The sequence below is a fragment of the Sturnus vulgaris genome, chromosome 1 (assembly GCF_052056855.1).
Source record: "Sturnus vulgaris isolate bStuVul1 chromosome 1, bStuVul1.hap1, whole genome shotgun sequence".
In the NCBI taxonomy this organism is placed as follows: domain Eukaryota; kingdom Metazoa; phylum Chordata; class Aves; order Passeriformes; family Sturnidae; genus Sturnus; species Sturnus vulgaris.
In genome coordinates, this window is record NC_142243.1 from 17,301,852 (window position 1) to 17,322,117 (window position 20,266).

The 20,266-nt window shown below is 40.9% G+C and overlaps 1 protein-coding gene across 8 annotated transcripts in view; it reads right to left on the reverse strand.

Moving 5' to 3' along the window:
- KIAA1217 (KIAA1217 ortholog) overlaps positions 1 to 20,266 on the reverse strand; it is a 334,572-nt gene that overhangs the window by 14,687 nt on the left and 299,619 nt on the right. For all 8 annotated transcript variants that reach the window (XM_088160506.1, XM_088160491.1, XM_088160497.1 and 5 more), the window contains 6 exons: positions 18,682 to 18,842; positions 12,064 to 12,239; positions 5,541 to 5,671; positions 5,155 to 5,302; positions 2,705 to 3,185; positions 1,709 to 1,889 (listed from right to left, as the gene is read on the reverse strand). In XM_088160506.1, the coding sequence (XP_088016632.1) occupies positions 1,709 to 1,889; positions 2,705 to 3,185; positions 5,155 to 5,302; positions 5,541 to 5,671; positions 12,064 to 12,239; positions 18,682 to 18,842 (1,278 nt within the window). The remainder of the gene's footprint in view (positions 1 to 1,708; positions 1,890 to 2,704; positions 3,186 to 5,154; positions 5,303 to 5,540; positions 5,672 to 12,063; positions 12,240 to 18,681; positions 18,843 to 20,266) is intronic.

Sequence of the window (20,266 nt, forward strand, 5' to 3'; positions counted from 1 at the left end):
TGTCTTCTCTTATGCTCAGTTTCCAAGTCTACAGCAGACTGGTACTGAGCTTTTCATCCTCAGTCATAGAAGAGCTGAGTGGTATGTGAGATATTTAATCAGATATTAAGGAAAAGTTTTGCTGTTCTTGTATTTATGTTACTATTGCAGGATTCATTATGCACAACAGAAGGCAAATGTCTCAATCTCATCAAACTTGTTCTTAAATCTGCTGGCTGCACACTGTGCAAAACTGTATTCTAGAAGTGGATTAGTTAACTATGTGACTTACAAAACTTCTCAGTTACTGTGCTCTGCACTTTTTAAGATGTCACAGCTCACTGCACCCATATGGTACTTATTTTCACTGACTTCTTCTATTTATGCCACACATTATACAAGCTAATTGTGTTGATAGCCAGTAATCTCACTGAAGGGTGCCAGAATTCTAAAATTATTTTATGAGGTTCAACAGAATTTATTTTAAACATGTATGTTGCAAAACATCCAAGAAGCCAAAACCTGGCAATATCAAAGGTACATCCAGAACAAAATGAAGGATCTGAAAACACTCCAAAATTCTATATGAATTTGTCTACATAACCCCTAGGGCATTGTTTTTCAGCTTTTTACTATGCTGGCATGCCAACCCCTTGAGTGTAGCATGCAGCTCTGACCTCCACAGCTCCAGAAGGACAAAGTGGAGTTAAACAAGGGTAACTGAATGTAGCCTGGGGAGGGAGCAGCTGGCCTGGGTAGAAGGACCAGTAAGGCTGGAAGTTCACAGTTTGAATCTGTGGGGCAGACTCCAGGAGAGCTCCAAGAGATTATAAAGGTTTATCCACTGCCTTCACAGTTTTATAAAGGAAATGAAGAGCTGTTGTTGGACAAATTGGAGACTATTAGAACTATGGGGAACTCAGTGAAGCTGGTGAGATATCAGTTTAAAAGAGATGAAGGAAAGCTCCTTCACAAAATGGGAGCTTGCTGCCACAGCAAGAGGATGCAAATTGTATAAGCAATTATAGAAGAATTGCTGGATAAAAGTTCCGTAAGGGATATGAAAAGGAGGAGATTTGGATATTCCCTTTAACATGGGGGTGCTGGAAGACTACTAGCAGGCTGCAGAAGGCAGCCAGGTTCTGTGCTCCCCACATACAGTGTCTCCAATTGCCTGTCAGAGACTGAGCTGGATGGACCTGCACGTGTAGCAGGGTAAGAATTTTACAGCTGATGTGTGTTTGGCTAATGGGATACATCCAAGGTTTGGCTGTGACATCTTCTTTGCTCCTTGGATTTTGAATAAATTCAGACATGGATTTATAGGAGTGGAAGAACACCTCACCATGTTGCTACCACAAAGTAGCTCTACCTATATAATTCCAGTTCACTGTTCGTCTAAACCATTCTGTCTAGTAATGGAGACTTTGCAGCCTCCTCATTGCCTCATGGAGCTTCAGTGCTTCATTTTCCTTATCTTTATGAGGTTTTTTCCTAATGCCTAACCTGGCTCTTCCTGCTTGCAAGTGCCAGCTTTTACTCCTGTTCTATCCACACACAGCAAGTTATTCTCGCTTTTTAAAGCATATTTTTGTGTATTCAGAGATTGTTTTGTCCTTCCTCAAGATCACAGCAATCTGTAAACTGAAAACATTCTAGAAAGTTGGAAAAATAACCTCTCCTTTGCAGATCCACAGTTCTTTAGCCCATTTACTCTAGCAAACCTTACCTGAGACTTCCAGCTTTTCTGCTGCATCCCCTTTAGGCAGGGCTGCTGGCTGGGGAGGCATCTCCAGGTTAGGAATGGACTTCATTATATTGGCCTGGGCCTCTTCCAGGAGCTTTTCAAATTCCTTTCCATTATAATGATCAAGGTTTTGTCTTTTCTCTTCCCACTTCTTTTCAGCTTTCTAGACAAAACCAGTAAAGCAGGTATTTATTTTTCTGATTTCCATTGTGATCACTTACTTAAAAATAAATTCCATGTGTAAACATTATAGGTCAGTATGGATAGATTCTTTCAATTCTAGTCAGTAACTAAAGGAAATACATGAACAGTAACTGCACACTGTTCTGACTTGTATTGTGCTGGATTTGGCACAAACACATGCCAGACTGACAGTGGCCACTGCTCACTAAAGGAACAAAGGCAAAATTTAAATCTGGGTCTCTGCCTTACTACACCACACCAGTGATCAAAGTGTCTGTCTATAATAAGACACAGCAGTTCACCTCTGGGTTTTCTCAATATCTCTGTGTGAAACCACTGGAGCTTGACACTCTTTCACTTTAAATCTCCATATCCCTTATTATGGAGAAGTAAAAGAGTGAACGAAATCCACGTATGCAAGTGTTGCCAGAGAATTATATACTATTGGTTAAAAATAAGGTATTCTGAAATTTCTAAAACAGAACTCTAATTTTTTTCTCAATAAAGATAATTTTTAAAACGCTCTTACTAATTTTGGTTACATGTAATTTTTCTGTTACATTTAAAATCATAGAATAGTTTGGGTTCTAGGGACCTTTAGAGGTCATCTAGTCCAACCCTTCTGAAATGACCAGGGACAAAACCAGAGGATGTCTTCAGAAGCAGAGTGTAATTAGGGGTTAAGAACATAAATCCCCAGAATGCATTTGAAAAGTCCCACCTGCAGCCTCAAGAGTGAGACTGGGAGCTCAGACCCAAAGAGAGGACAGCTGGTTGAGCAGAATTACACCGTACCTCAATTGATACAGCTCGATTTCTGGTACTTGCACTGTGAATTTCCTCAATGAAAAGGCTTTGCATGGTGGTGCCATTGACAGAGACCTGTGCTGCTGGTGTGACCTGTGTGGGCTGGGATCCTGCTGTGGGCTCCTGCAGGGCTGGGGTGGCTGAGGGGTGACCTTCACTGTGACTGCCTGCAGTGGGAGAGCCCTGGGCATGGTTCACCAGGGCTGAGGAGTGCTGGGACTGGTGGATGACAACAGGAGAGCTCTGCACGTGATGGACAGTCATGGCTGAGAAGGGAATGACCTCGGACTTGACTGAGGACACCTGGGACTCCGATGTCATCGCTGTGAGGTTCTGCTGTGCGTGGCCCTGGGTGGGCTTGTGCTCCTCTGGGTTTTTCAGGGTGTCAGCTGCAGTGGACTTCTCCATAGCAGGGTATTGCACGGCTTGGGATGGATCCACACCCCTCAGCAGTCCTTCTGTAACATGTCTGCCCAGCCAAATGGAACACAACAGCACACGGTCAGCACACAGCCCAGTCATGAGCAATGTGTAACAATAAACTCTTGCAAAGAAAAAGCATCTACATCCAAATGCATAGTAGGACTCACAGCTGGTCTGTGGGCTAGAGAGGGTTAATGAAGGAGGGTTTTTTTTGAGAAATATTCTCTGATCAAGGCCGTTGGCCTGGAGACCAAGAAGAGAAGAAGGAGAAGAAGATAAGCAAGAAGAAACCTGAGCTGGGAAAAGTATTTTTAGAAAAGTTTTGTGGAAAACAGAGGCATAGATGGCTTTACACCCATCAGTGTTATGTTGACTAATTGTAATCAATTAAGAAAGTGTAAACTTTGTATAAAAGACAGCCGGTTGTTGTAATAAACGGGATGTTAGCCTTCTGAAATGGAGTGTGTCTATTTGTGTGTCACACTCACCCCTACAGCGACAAAATTGATGGTTTTTATTTTCCTGATGCTCTCAGCTGTATGATTTTATAGCTCTCAAAAAGAGTCAGGGGCTCAGAATTTTAAAGAGGCTACTCTAATTCAGATGGTTTTGCCTTCTAAGGTGGGTACAAACCTTCAGTGATGTACTGGCAGCTTCTGACCAAACCATGAGTTACAGTGGGTTAATTTTAGAGTGAGAAAGGAAATTAGTTGATTAAACTGTATATAATGTATCTAGCTAAACAAGATGTTCCTGGACTAGAAGCACAGAAAAGTGAAGCTATGTATAATGAGAGGCAGCAGTCTGGCACATTGTCAAAACAGAGCCTTCAAATGAAAGTTCTGTCTCAAATGATACTTCACAAAGGCCTTTCCTGTCAAGAGCGTGGGGTAGGATGAGCTGAGGACATAAAGAAGCAACTATTTCTGGCAGCTAGCTGTGAAATGTCTGAGCTTCTGGGTGTTGCAAGCCATCAAATGCCATGAGTTTTCCCATTATTGAAACAGACTTTATGAGGCTTAATATGCAATTTTGCTGCAAAAAATGACTTTTGGTAAAACTTTGGTATGCACAGCTTATTGCTCTATTTTTCTTTGCAAGACAGGAAATAACTGTAATAATTTTTAAGGAAAGAAGCTAATGTGAAAGGATATAGACATTTGTCTGCATGGAAAAATAAGTGATGGCTCTTAAAAAACCTGTTACATAAACCATTTTATCCATCTGCCAGTTCTGCCAAATCTGTTTTACATATGCTCCAGGATATATAGAAACACTTGCAACCCTACCTTCCTTATAATAATGGTAGTGACAACAGGCTCATGACTTACATTTTCCTGTAATTGAACTAAAATTGAGACCACCACCACTGACAGTTTTGAGCAGGAATTAAATCCAGTGCCCACTGAGTTACGTAAATCAACAATCATTTGCTGCTCATATATTCTGACAAACATGGCTAAACACTGGCACTTAGTGGACATTAAGTTTCATCTAATATTTCAACTTTCTCTAATGCAAACTTTTCTCTTTCTTGCAAAGAAGAGAAAAAGAATTTGAAGTGTATTCTTTCAAAAGGTTTGGGACACCTTTTTCCAGTTATGCTCTTTTTCTATTTCTTCGGGAAATGAGCCTTTCCATGTCAGAGAATGTTTCTGTTAGCTTACAGCTGCTGTAAATATCTGAAGTCAATTAGCTCAGATATGGGACTGTTGCCACTGTAAATTTTCTCATCCAGGCACTTCCCAAAGTAGGAAGTGCTGACTTGAGAGGCATCTAGTCTCAGTTTTAAGATCTCAGTGACTGAGGTTGTTGGTCAGAATGGACTCACTGCACAGAGCACAGGAAAGGCTAATTTGATTTCCCTTCACAGGGCTCTAGGAATAGTCTATAAATACTGCAAGCAAGCTGAATTTCTCAGATTTGCCATTGGTGAGGGGGAGAACACAAACCCAAAAGCTCTTCCAGCTCTGCTTGAGGAAATCCTTTAAGCTTGAAGGAAAGAAAGGACTCACCTCCTGAGCATGGTGAGGACGTCGGTCATGCTGCGCACACGTTTCAGGAGGCTGTCCAGCTTGTGAGGCTCCTCCTTTAGGAACCTCACAGCTTCCACCTCGATCCGCAGGATCGCCCGCATTTTATTCTGCAGTGTCGGGAACTCTCCTGCAAAGAAAACAATCGTGAAGCTGAAGAGGAAATGATAAAAGCCCTGGGCAGTCAAAGACCATTGGGTGAATGTCAATTACTTCAATGTCTATCTCTCTCCAGGGGCATGCAGCAAGCTCCCTAATCCCAGCTTTAAATCTTTTTGGAACTGGAAGTTAATGCCTCCAGATCAAAGGCAAAACTGTTCTCTGTGGTTAAAAGAAAAGAAACAAAGGTAAAAAGGAAAAGTACAAACCTTTCAGGGTAGCAACAGCTTCTCCCACTTGACGCAAAAGAAAGGCTCCATCCTCAACGTCCTTCAGGGTAACTGCCTTGCTGGAAGCAGCAGAGTCCTTCTTCAGGTCTTCAACAAATGCCTCCAGCTCACTGGCAAAAGAAATAACATGAACAGAAAATTTAAGCAGGACTTTCATATTGCAAGCAAATACATGCAAGCGAATGGAGTAAACTAAACCAGAAACTTCAGCTGTGGCACCTTTAAATCTGACACCAGAGGCTAAACAAATGGCAGGATACCATGAGGGAAGGTGAGAATGCAGGACACTCACAGCACAGGAACAGGCTTGTAACAAGCCCAAGTCATTCATTTCTGTGACAGGCTGCAGATGTGCAGGGCATCTTGACCTCAGGGTACCTGTGCTACAAAGGGCAGGTGGGCTGGGTAAAACACATGGAACAACCAGGAGCCCTCTGGGGATACAAGTGCTCGAAGGGTACAGACACACTGTGCCACTGCATCCACTACTGGCTTGCACCTTGTGTTTTCTCCTTGTTGATGACATGCAGAGGATTGCCCAAAAGTTAAGAAACAACCCAAAAACTGGCACCAAAGGCCTCTTGGTGCAACCTTGTTTATCTGCCAGTTACTGCTAGACAGGACACAGGATCCAGTTTCTGTGAATAGCCAGACTGAAAGAGCAAGTGTGCATTGTGTGCAGCTCTTGCTCAGCACTTGGATTTAAGAGTGAATCACTTTGGATGTTTTTTCCAACTACTGCCATTCTGTGCATACTCCAGCTTCATCTGGTGCTTCTTTCTCACCTTTCCCAACATTTTTTCCAGTCTTTCCATACTTCACATAAAATTCTGCAATACTCCAGACACATAAACTCTATTTTTGTTTGGGGAGGAGCCACTTCTTTCCATTTGAGCTTGAGACAACATTGCTTTAGCTTGAGTTTTACAAAGATACATAAAATTTTCTCAAAAAAACACCCAACCCTGAGATGCTTTATGGGCAACTACACAAACACCCATGCAAACACCTTAAAAAGATCATGTCTTGAATATCTAGGAGAGATTCCCTTTTATTAAGATGCCAAATTTACTCACAGGAATATTCTAGGAAGCAGTTTAATTATAGATAGAAAAAAATGCAATGGAAACTCTGAAATGACAAATCAGCTATTCATTTGAACCTGATCTTGGGCATAATTTCTCGCATTGATCAGGAATCAATTTTGCAATTGCTGTAAGAGAATCAAGGTACAAGAGGATTGCCAGGAAAGCCTGCCCTCTGCACCATCTGCAACTCTTGCATTTCCACATATTTCCCTTCCACTGCCATGCAAAGCCAGCCATTTCCCAGACCCATCTCAGTGACATGGGGAAGAAAAGTAGGTGGTCAGTAATGAGACAAAAGAAAAGAAAAGTCCTTACAGCACTACTGTACATGTAGGTCAGTTTAAATTGGAAGCACAGTCCCACAGAACAATCCATGGCAACACAACAGTAATTCTCATACACAGAGAAACAAAAACAGGATCAGCATCTGAGCATTAAGCACGCACAGCAAAGAATTCATTTCAATCCAAAACTAAGAACTTTAGAAACTAAAAAATTATTTTGAATTTAGAATCGTAAGTTGTGTCCGAACAGATCACAAACAAGGGGAGGTAAATGATCCTGTTCTCACTTTAAGACCCCATCTCCCATCTCCATTCTGCCTTCAGAAAGCTGGGGGAGCCCCAGTTCCCACTAGCACCAGCAGACTTGCAGGAAACAATTCATTGGACCACACGATGGCAGCAAGGGAACACTTCTAAGGGTATTTTTCCAGCAGAAGAGGCTGCTAAAATGCAGGTATCTGCTGCCTCTGTCTGCAATTGCAATAAAGGGCGCAGCACTCTAGTAAGGAGGTGGGAAAAAAATCTGGCTTTCTGTCACTCACTATAATGCAAAGGCTCCTGCTCTACAGTCATGCATCCTCCCTAGTCTTCATGTCCTGGTACTGGCACTGAGGCTGGGCAGTGCTGCTTTGGGAATCATGGATTATCCCTCCTCCCTTTTGGAGATCAGCACTGGAAAAGCAGCTTCTCAGTTACTTGCATCTACCAGGCAACAAAAAAGATAAAGAAAGATGCTTAAATGTGTTCATGTGTGGAAAGAAGAGAAAGGAAAACACAGAACAACATTACAATGTTCTATCAGGTTTATGCGTGTTTGAAATGTTGGGATAAAAGAAGGATTTTGAGGTGACTGACAGTGGCCCACTTTCCCCTTTGTTCTTTGAGCAGAAATGGAAGGGTCATCACAAACCCCTTTGATTCCATATACTGTCATACAAGGGAACTGATCCTGAAATTATCCAGGGGATACCATGTTACACTGCTTCATGTTGCTAACTGCAAGGGAAAAGAAACTTCATCCCTTAGGACCCGAAGACTGAAACAGATGTGGTGGTCTCTAGAATTTTTCTCTCACTGGGGAAAACACTTAACTTTATAGATTGGCCTGAGCAAATTACCAAGGCATGCACATTAATGCAGTTTCAGAAGGCTAATATAAGATAAACAATTTTTCTGTATCTATATTCTACACGGGGAAGCCGAGGCAACTTTTCTGCTGTGATCTTTCTTTAGGCAAAAAAAGCCTCAGAGGATCTGCCTCAGACTGCAGTATCAGTAGAACAGGTTACAAAACAAATGGTCAAAATTAATGGTAACAAATTATTCAGACCAGATTGTATTTGCCCTGGAGTTCTATAGCAACTCGAGGTTGAAACAGCTGAACTATTAATGCTAAGCACATAACTTCTTGATTAAAATTGCTTTGGCACCAGATTAGTAGAAAGTGTCATAAATTATACAAATAAAATTTTTTAATGGTATGGGGATATCCTGGGAACTGTACTCTGGTGAGACTGACAGACTGGTGTAATCCATAGGTATCAAAATAAAGAATAAACAATAAAGAATCAATGAACAATGGATAAATTTGCTGTGTTAGGTAGAAATTAACATAGTTTGTGTAAAATGAAGGTAAGTCTTACAAATCCACAAACAACAGAAGCTTGGGGACAAAGTAAAGCTCAAAAGGCTTTCAGCAAGGTGTTTGAGGAGAAGCTTTCAAGAATGCAAAGCTGCCATGGGACAAGAGGAAATTCTTTCATGGATAAAGCACTGAGGTAAAGACAAGGGATCAATGAACAGCTGACTCAATTAATGTACTTTGCTGGTGGGTTCCACAGGGATCACTGCTTGGGCTGGTGCTCTTCAACATACTATAAATAATTTAGAAAAGAGGATGAATAATATAACAAAAAAAAATCTCAAAAGGCCATTGTATTATTCAGGAAAATGCAAATGAAAGGTGGCTGCAGAGGACTGCATTTCATACTAACTGACCAGGAAAACACCAAAGATTAAATTAACTCCTAATACATGAAAAATGTGCTCATGAGAAGAGGAGAAAGAAAACCAAAATCAACCCCATCTAAAACCCAATAACCTCCCAAACCACTAAGGTTTTGTACACAGTAATGAACTTAGAACTGATAATGATCCATAGTGAGATGTTGGATATTTAATGTAGAACTCCTGTGGAACATGAGGACAGGGAGATCACACCATGCACAAGGTCACCGTGTGCCTGCATCTGACAAAGCTGCTGCAGGGCTCTCCTGTCTCCCCATCCCACAGCTGTACACCAGAGTCAGGGCAAAGAAAAAGGCAACAGGATGATGAAATGTAAAGAAAGGCTTCTAGAAGAAGGTTAACAAAACAGACTAAGACTTCTCAGGCTGGAAAAGGCATGAGTGGGGGGAAAGGGACTGGGGGAGTGTCTAAAACATAATGACTACCGTGGCAAGAGTGAATATTCTGCCGTGCATTATTTAAGAGTCTGGGGCTTGATTGACAGATGAAAGATTAAACAACAAACAAAAGAGATTCTTCTGATATACTTTCCCAAATATCTGCTACTAGTAGCTCTCCCAGATTGCTAAGTGAAGTTTTGTTTCCACGGAGCATGGCTATTATTATAAAATAAGTCTGATACTTTTCCTAACAAAGTATAAATTGTAACTTACTATGGATTGTATCCAATTGAATGGACTGGAATTGGCTATAATTTAAATACTGTGCTTTTAAATTCCTTCTATTAAAGTGCTTAAAATCTACAATATAGAGTGGTCATATATCTAACATGCTTGTTATGACATAAATACTTCATTAGTCAACGTATCACAGCATTGGTCAGGTAAATCTTAAATCTAGCATCTACAAGTGCTATATTCAGCATGTATAATGTTGAGTCAAAAGACTAGATAGAAAAAAACTTACACATTTAATTCTGAGTGTATTTCACTGTTACAAGTGTACATGAACACTGTTTAATTCCATTGGAACGTGGAATTAATTCAATTCCAATGGAACACAGGTTTCATTAGATATCCTCTGAACCATAATGCTGTTGTGATAGCATTGTGACACTTCTGTAGGCACCATTATGAATCTGTTGAGCAAGCTTTCTGCTCAACAGAATGCTTACTTTGAAATGTACACCAACATTTCTTTTGTTTACAGCCTGAAACTGCCAATAGGTTTATTTCCTTATTTCACAGAATCACAGAATGGATAAGGTTGGAAGGCACCACAGTGGGTCATCTGGTCCAACCTCCCTGCTCATGCAGTAATCTTCAGTTGCAGAAGGGAGGACTTTTGAAGCTAAGATTTACCACCTAAGAGTAGTAAATATACTTTTGTAAATATTGCAGTAATCCTTAGGCTCTAGTCTCTCACATGAAGACAGTCTACTGATTTAGTCATATGATTTAGGAAAGATCAAGAGAGTGACAGCTGAAATCTTAAAAAATGGAAATTTTGTGTCTGTTGTTTGCACTTGTTTGTACATCTGCAGTGGGGTCAGTTTAGTTGTAGATGCCTGTAGAGAATATTAACCTTTTTCTCAATATTGTCAGTGACATTTGATGTGTAATTTTGTGCTGTATGCTCTTACTATTAACAGCCATCAGCTGCTGAAATTATTGTTGTCAGATGTGCCTTACTTTCGGGCTCTGACCCTGCAAATGAGCAAATACATGGCAAAGGAATCTCACTGGATACAACTGATGAAAAAGAAATGTTTGTCTCTAAAAGAGGTGAAGTAACATTTGAATGATTTAAGACATTTTCCTGTAACTTTAAAAAATGAAGTAGCACAGAAGTAGCAGAAACTATGGGAACAGGAAATATTCCCAAAGCTGATAAAACAGAACCATATTGCAATCCAAGTGATATCCTTAATGAACAGCTGTAACAGTAAATGCCTCTGGCACTTGACCTCACCCTGGATCCATTTTATGAGGCAATGCCATAAACAGCCATCAAACAAATTGTTCTTTCCATGGAGAACAGACAATCTAGGAACTTGGCAATGAGGCACACAGGAGTGAAGTGAGGAACAGGAAGGTCATTACTTAAGACCACAAACCAGCTGAGAAGATTAATTATACTAGCATGGACCAGTACTGCACATTCAACCTTTCTTCACAGGACTCTTCTTTAGTAACATCCAACCTCCTCTTTACAGATGCACTTTTCATTACAAAAAGTATTAATCTGATCAATAGGAAGGATTTACTCTCTTCAGCTGTCAGGAACTGTACTCTGTATCTCTTCAGTCATAATTTCTAATGACAAGCTGACTAGAAGTTTTTTCATTATTACAGAGCAATTCTTCAGGTGTGAGATAAATGCAGCAATGAGAAATAATTAGTTATGTAACATCTTACAAATGTAAGAGCTAGAATTAGTTAAACCATTTATTAATTTCAGCTTTATCTTACCTCCTGCTGACTCTGAACTAAATCAAACAACTGGATCCCACCAGTCTTGGTGGGCCAAAGTTCTGGGGAAAAAACCAGAATCTTCCAAAGGGCCTTTATATAACAACAAAACAAGGTGCACAGTTAAGCAGCTGGAAATCTCACTGAGTACATTTTAGACAAGGACTGGCATTGCTAACTGTAATTAAACTTCAATCCTCTATTTGAGCTTCCCCTACCTCTCCCATGCAGTATCCAAAGCACTTACTATTGAAATCTGATTTTTGTACTTCAAGCCAAACTCATTACCCTCCTTTGAATCCCTTTGTCCTTGATGAATTTCCTCCCTCCTTCTCTAAAGCATAATACATAAGGCTGAAGGGGAGAACTAGAGTAGGGGGAGGCTTTCAGAATACAGAGGTGGGCACAGTCCTTACAGTCATCTGTCCCTTTACAGGGGACTTCTGAAGAGGTTGAAACTCTTGGTACTGCTGGGATTTACCCAGTGGGCTGTGCAGAGAAGGGCTCCCAGACAGGACCAGTGAGTTGAACAACAGACATGGTTTTACAGCCAATGTGATACACAGCAAGGAAACATAGCTAAAACAGCACATACAAAGGCAGTTTACCTGAAAACAGTGGTAGTAGTTTCTACTTTATAGAAGAAAAAGACAGGCAAAAGCGATAAATTTGAAGATGTTTCTCAACCCACCATAACTTCTTTACAATCTTTTCTTCCTCGTTGAGGTATTTCTGCCTTTCTTGTTCCACCAGGTTGCGCTGTCGCTGCACAGGATCTTCAAGCCTCTTCACTGTTTCAATCACTTTGCCATTGATTTCTAGCTCTGCTTTCTTCACCATTGCCCTCAGCATCTCCTGGTTCTGCAGCTGTTGCACAAAAGAAATCAACTTCAATTTTTCCTGCTTGACTGACATCCCTGGCAACAGAATACATTGCAGAGCTCAGAAGGTTGGGATAAACAGCACCCTACAGTGAGTGTGTTTTTACCTTCTTTCCCTCTTTAGCTGTATCTATAAACATTATTCTATGTGTATATATAACTTCCAGTTTCAAACTGATAAACAGAACACGTTTGGATCAGTGTATCACCTTCAGTGCACAACTTCTGCAAGGATTGTGGCCCCTTTATTCTGCTTGGTTCAACATGAATCAGGAATTAATTACACCTCACGAGAATGCCGGATGCTTGACTTCCACTTTCCATGTATCTCACAAGCTTATGCATCTCACTGCTCATACGTGCCTAGTGGATAATCCCACACATTAATGTCATGGCTGGAATGCACTGCTGTTTTCAGAACGGAGATTTTCAGTTTCTCAAGTGGCAGAGGAAGGGCTGGAACACGTGGTGTAATTTGGTACAGGAATACAGCTCATCTACAACACATAAAACCTCCTTTACCCACCAGAAAAATAGCCCTTTATAATGCAGTAATTTTCTGAGAACTGCAAGTCACACCACCTTCTTTCTTGTCTTAGCCTGATGTTAAGCAGCTCAAGCATTAATTGTCTTGCTGATTGATAGTAAGCTCACAGAGCAAAACACAGGTAAGAAGGCAAACAAGGCTGCACTTTCTGTGGAGCCCTGGAGCAGCTATGAGCCATGCTCATACAAACCAAACCTGTTTAAGTCTGTTACACAAATCACAAGATTCAAAGAGATAAGCAGGACTCCACCTAGTCACAGTTTTAGGATACAGGCAACGTGAACACAACTCTGTTAGAGTTTTTAGAGATTTTAAAAAACACCTGTGTTAACTGGGGACAAAACTCCCATTTTAAAACTACTACTATTTTGAACTTCAGCAATCTTCTGAACATCCAGTCTTAACAGCCAAATCACATTTAACACACAAAATAAACCCATGACCTAATAGGCAGAATCATAAAAATGGAATACCTACAACACAGTATAATATAGTAAGCCTTCTTTAAAATCTATTTAAGAAAATTCATGAGAATAAAAAAAAGGCCTTTGCTGAAACAATTATTTTCAACCAATATGGGCACGAGAGAAATAAACTCAGTTCCTCACTCATGACTCTTCAGTCCCTGTGCCTGACTCTCTTACTCTCTTCTCCAGCTGCAGAACTTCGATGAGAGGGAGGGTAACACCTCACTGCAGGGGTGTGTGTGTTTGTGTGTGTGAAATCTCAGCTCCTCAAGCAGGAGGAGTTAGCTCAAAACTCAGCTGAAGAAAAGTGTTAGCAGTTAGTGAAAAAATGAAGCTGAAAAACATTTAAACAGCACAGAAAGATATAAACAGTATCTGGATTATTTTGAAGAAAATGTGTATTTTGAATGTGTATTTTCTCTATTATGAGACTAATGTTTGGATTTGATAAATTAAAATCTCTTACTGCAAGGCTAGCACAACTACCTGAGATATACACCTCTTCCATCGTGTCATATTTTCAAATAGGAAAACCTAAATCAATGAATAAATGAGTGAATGAGCATGTAACACTTCAGTCATACAATTTATTCACAGCTCTTTAAGCAGTGGGGAAATATGAGACATGGAAGTGAGTTAGGATCTGTGAAACAACTGATCCGAGCTCAGTGAGAAGGTCAGTAACAGAGTTAGACTTAAGTCTCAGGTGTCCAGAATTTAAGTCCTTGATGTTCCTCAGCTGGTAACAGGGACTCCCACTAATAGCAAAACTGAGTATGTGTGAGTGTGTGAGGTTGTGAAATGGCATGCACATGTTTTTTCCTATTATGGGGGTATGCAGAGGATCTATATTTATTGTGGTGATGTGTACAGCTAAGGTGTTTGTCACTTCCATTTATGAACTGCTTGAACAATACCAGGAAGCTTTAGTCATAAAAGTTCATCTATTTCTGATAATGAGGCTAGGGAATAAATTGTAACACAGCAAGATTTCAAAAAATCTTCTATGTTGAGGACTCCCAAACCTCAGTCTCCCAAGCTCTTTAAGTCTGGGACATGACTTATTTTGGTAACAAAGAAATGTTTTTGCTATTTCTATGAAAATTCATGCAATAATTGGCTAGTTATGGAAAACCTGGGTTTGTTCATGCTTGGGGAACGGGGACAGAAGATGAGAAGGGAGCTGTATATATGGGCTCAGAGAGACAAAAGAAGCAACTGTGGGAGGGGAGCAGTTGTGTCAGTCAGCAGCCAAAGGACAGCATGAGACAGGGAGAGCAGGAGCACAGGGGGAGCTGCAGCTGAGAAGGAGAAGGCAATTTCTGGCCATCACATTTACCTCATGTTCTGCAACTGAACTTGGTTCTTACCCTTCTTCTGCCAGCAGAATCAGATGTGAGGCTCCCTGCCTAAGTGCACACACCCCCACTAGCCCTCTGCCCACCTCTGCCAGGTACTCCACTCTCTCAAGTAAAAGATGCTTTATGGATCTGCCATAGTTATTCTGGTTCCACACAATAGAACCTTTTGTACTGTAAGCTTGCTTGAAAACAAGACAAATAAACAATCTTAGGCATTCATACTTGAAGAGTCTTTCTTAAAACAGTACCGGAGTTCTAAAGGCAGGTGCCCAAAACTAAGGAGAAGCAATGCAGGCTTTCCTTCATCACCAAATAGCAATTTCTTGCTAATTAGAGTTACCTTAATTTATAACTGCAAGCAGCAATCCAACAGAAACAAATTTAATATGCTTTTTTAGAATTCTAGCATTGTCTCATATATTCTTTACCCTTGGCTCTCTCACTTCCAGCCTCTGGATCTCCAATCTCTCGGGATACGTTCCTTGTCCCTCTTCTCCATCTAGTGCTCCAGCCATTATTTGTCACTGCTCTCACACAAGTACCCCAGCTCTGCCTCTGGCACTCACTTCTTATCACAGAATAATCTGATAGTTCAGTTCACCTTGTACTAATTATTATCAGTGAGACAAGTAACTAGAAAACCAAGTATTAGTTCACAACCCTGTTCCTCATTAGGAGATAAGCATGACCTGTCCAGTGGGAGCCTCCCAGGCCCTTCTAGGGGAGGCTTCTGGGCCACCCACCTCCCCACGAACTACAGTGCACAGCAACAAACAGGAACTGCATGTCTGCAGCTCAGGACCTCTGTAGAATATAAATATCTAGTTCCTGAACTTTGTTACAATACATTGATTAAAGGTAGTGTCTCCAGTTCTATAATGCAGCTCAAAATAGATCTGAATTTCTAATTCAAAGTTACACTTGTGAGACTGAGTATCTTACACCATTTATGACAGTGTTGTTATTTCATTTTCTGCCCTTTCTGCAGCACTCATTTCCCTGCAAACAGTGCACTGAGTGAAGGAAGAGCATGCATGCATAGACGTTCCTAATGGAGAACATTAATCATATCTGTGTTCCTTTAAAATGAGTTCAATTAAAGAAAAAGAGTAGACAAAAAAACTCCAACTTACATATAAGCTAATGATATATACCATGTACTCTAAGGCTTGGTTCAAACCAAGCTACTAAGAGTTCTCTGGAAGCACAGAACAACCCCACTAAAGTCATCACGGGCTCAATTCTTACCAGTAACAATCAGTAACCCACCCAAGACAAAGGCTGGGTTACAGCCTATCTCTGGCATTGAGGAAAACTCCCCAGCACCATGAAACCAGTCTGCCTTGAATGTCTCTGAAAATCAGAGCACTTAGAACATGCAAGTGTAGTAGCAAGAAGTGTACACAGCCCCTAGCAACAGCCACGAGGTAAATGTCTGTGTGCTAAGAATGTCTGCTCAAAATCCAACCACAGACTGAGTCTTAACTTTTTGGCGGCATCTTATAACATATGTTTATCTGGTGTGTGAATCAATACATCTGGATCCATTGCTGCTGGATATGGTTTAAAAAGAAGATTTTGCCAGCACAAACAAAGGATACATGAATGAATGGGTCTTTTCTAGCATGAATGTCTCTGATTCTATTATAAAAATGAGTATGAACTTATGGTGGTAACATCAATTTAAAATTAAATAGACATTATTAAACATAGTTTTATGTCTTGTTCCTGTTTCTTAGTTATCCTGCCAAATTTTGTGCCTGTGCAATCATCTTTTTGATTTTTTGAAGTGTTTCTTCTGTCTGTCAATGTATAAAAAATCCACACAAACAGGAACAAACTGACTGCCAGCCCAGGAGAAACTGAAATTGAAAAATAGGAAGCACTGTCAAATATAACATGAAAACAATCTGGGAAAACAGAAAAATACTTTTTCTCTTCTACTTATAATTATTTTTGGAAAAAAAAACATAGCACAAAATTTTTCATTTAAAATGTGATATTGCAATACTCTTCAGTTCAAAACACTGCCTGTTTTCCTGTTTCACTTGCTGCCCTACAAACTGTGAGCTCTTTTTCAAAATAATTCAGGAATGCCATGACAGAAACTCTCATGAATGTAATTTATGTGCAACATACCAAAGTTTCCCTTAAGCTACAGGCTCTTCCAACTGACTATCAACATTTCTCAACTTCCTACTAGCTCAATGCACCAAGTTTGCTATAATTTCTGAATTAAGGGAAGCCAGCCAGAGGTAATGAGCTCACTAGGGATATGTCCTTTTTCCCTTCTCAAGACCACCTTGGCAGCATTGATTTGTGCAGATGGTAGAAATTTCTTCACTCCTGTGTGCCACAATGTTATGTCTGATCAGAGGAAGACTTCTGCCCTGGGCAAGGCCATGGAGACAAAGCTCAGCTGGGGAAATGCCACCTCCTTGGTGAGCAGCCCAGTGAGAAGGATGAACTCCCTGCCTCCAAGCAGCACTGCTCCATCCAGCTGCTTTCCAAGGCCATGTGCTGAGCACAGCTGGGGGCCAGACCCAAGGCATTGGCCAAGAGCTGCATTTGGCACATGGTGTGGAGAAGGACAGAGGGGCTGCAGTGGTTTGCAGCACAAATGTGGAAGAATATGCACTTATACATAATGTGCCAGGGCAGAGATCCCACGCCAGTGTCTTCAAATTAGATGGGGAACACGATGGCTGGCACGCAGGCAGCACTGCTGAGAACAGCTTTTGAAAGGGAAATTTGCTATTGTAGCCTACTCATCCTAAACTGAAAATTTAAATACATGGGAACTGTATCACAGGCAAAAGTCACCTGACCCAACTCCTTGCTCCACTTTCTGCCATCTCTGCACTCCCAGCAAAGAGAGCACAGGACGTTGTCACAGGACCTTCAGATGGACACATTTTCCTGTACTGATGTTTACTTCACCTTTCTACTCCTTTGCTCTACGACTGGTTCATAATTTAATTTCCTTGAGATAAGGAGGTGAAGGTAAAACATGCTCTGAATTCTGATTTGTATTATCATTATTTTGTTCTAAAATTTATCAGCAAATCAAACGTGATTGACATAGTACCATCACCCTGGTTATAAACCCAGCAGCTGCAGCCCTACAATAGCTAACATGTGATGTCACTTTCTGGGTTAGGAGGACTGGCAGAGTATTGAAGCTTTCCCCACTGTCCTCTTTGTCTTACAAGAAACTGCTCTGCCTTCTTTTCCATATTCTGAGACAATACACAGTGCTCTTCAGTTTCCAATTAAGTAAAGGGCTGAAGACCTGTACAGCTGCATATGCTTATTTTCACAGTGTCTGAGATGAGCAGCATATATTTATATTTGCAATATGACTGTATGTGCCAACATACTATTTTTATTAACTCTTCATTGGTTGTATTCTTTCTTGCAGCTTTTGAGGTGTTGGCATGTATTAGGAAGATATTGTTAAAACCTGAATGTAAATAGGGCACAACAAATGTTACTTTGCAGTAACATTGGAAATACTTTTTTTTTTCCTTACTGTTCAAGTTGGCTATTTTTCTGGATTCTGTAAATACAGGACTCAGACTCCGGCTTAATGCATATCTACTGATCCTCAGCTACATTTGGGTTTCCTGACATCAAAGTTGTTTATTCAGGGACTTAAAATCTGTCTCAGCTGTAAACAGTATGGAGCAGGAACATGGTTCTTCTGACATGTTTATACAGCACATAGCATAGCAGGGTCCAAACTGTAATCACAGACTTGATATTACTGTAATATAAATAGAGCTTTAATGTACAGAGTCATCCAACAAAGCTAGAAATTATTTTTTTTCTCAATACCTGAGCAGCAGTAGTTTAACTCAGCTAATTCTCACACCTTGAGGACTATGCAAACTTTTGTGTCTGTAGTTCTTGGGTCTGCCCTTTGCTAGAACTCTGCTACTAAGACTCACTTGTACAAAAGCTAAAAGAGAGAAAATGAGAGGGAGGGAAGAAGGGAAAAAGGCATTTGCTGATAACCCACCTTTTTTCCCAGCACTATCCAGATAATCATACCTGTAGCTGCTTCATCTGATGCAGCTGCAGCCGCAGATCCGACACGTTGCGTTTCATGCTGTGCAGGCTGACCTGCATTGCTGGGGCTCCAGCAGGGTGATGGATGACAGCTGACTCCACTGTTCCCAGTGCATTCTTCCCCACAGATAAGTTGGCAGCACCTGCAATAAGCAACAGAACAGGTTGAGCTCACAGCAGAGAAGATGCAAACATGATCCTTCCTCTGCCACTGAATCCACACATATTTCACACAGATGGACCAGAAAAGCAAATGATGGATGCCAGTGCTCAGTATTAACAGAGGAGTGGTACCTCCTTATCCAATATATTTTGAGGGAAGCCTGCACAGTACCAGAGTGTATCTGTGCTGGATCCTCAGTTCTACCAGAGCACTGCATTACTCCAGGACTGTTTTCTACCACATGTAGTGGAGATGGGATAATAAGTTATAACAGCAGATTACACAAAACAGCAACAAATCAAATTGGTTCTGAAAGTAACTTAAAGACTGTCCTCTCAGGAGATGTCTGAGACCAAGCTGATGCAAATTCATTCACAAGACTCCTGAATTACATATTTGTTGATTAATTGTCACAGGAGAGGGATTCAGTCAAGATGCCAAATATGGGGAAAAGATTTCTACTGAGAATCTTGCTTCACTGCTTAGAGTACGATTGCATTATTTCTAGCAGGAATCTCTAGCAGCAGCCTCATAAAACCAGAGGAATGAAACGATGGTATGGCAGAGGCTCTCCAGCCATGTTGTATCCACCCATTCCCTTTTAGTCTGTCAGAAAGGAATATGGCATAACAAAAAGAAATGAGCCAAGCCACACTCTGAAAATAATGATGCTTGTCGTCACAAAACTGCCTTTGTTAAAGAAAGATATTCTTCTACACAGCAACAATGTCAAGCTTGTTCTTTTCAGTCTCAAGTACCTGGGAAGAAGCTCTATTTAGAGAGAACAAGCAAATTCGTCAGCTAATAGAAATGTCAACTCCTTCTTGCAATTTGCACTTACACACTGTATTCTTCAAATTTTTTTCTAATGTGTCCCTTCCACCCACACTCCCTTACCAGACAAAATGACAGACTGTCAGTATGACAAACTTCATTTTTTAAGTCCAGTACTAGTTCCTGCAAACTATTCTCATCACACTGCCAAATCCACCTCATTCCTAGATCTCAAATGGCACAGATGGCTGCTGCTCCCTGAACTATGGCATTAACAGCCCCTCACTGCAAGAAAGACATTGAGGTACTGAAGCATGTCCAGAGAAGGGCAACAAAACTGGGGAAGAGTCTGGGGCACAAGTCTCATGAATAACACCTGAGGGAGCTGGGGGTGTTCAGTCTGGAAAAAGAGAGACTCAAGGTCCTTATTGCTCTCTTACAGCTGCCTGAAAGGGGGTGGAAGGAGGTGGAAGTTGGCCTCTTCTCCCAGTAACAAAAACCAGGACGAAAAGAAATGGCCTAGAGTTACACCCACAGAGATTTAATATTAGGAAAAATGTCTTCACCAAAAGGGTCATCAGGCATTGGAAGAGGCTGCCCAGGGAAGTGGCTGAGTCACCATCCCTGAAG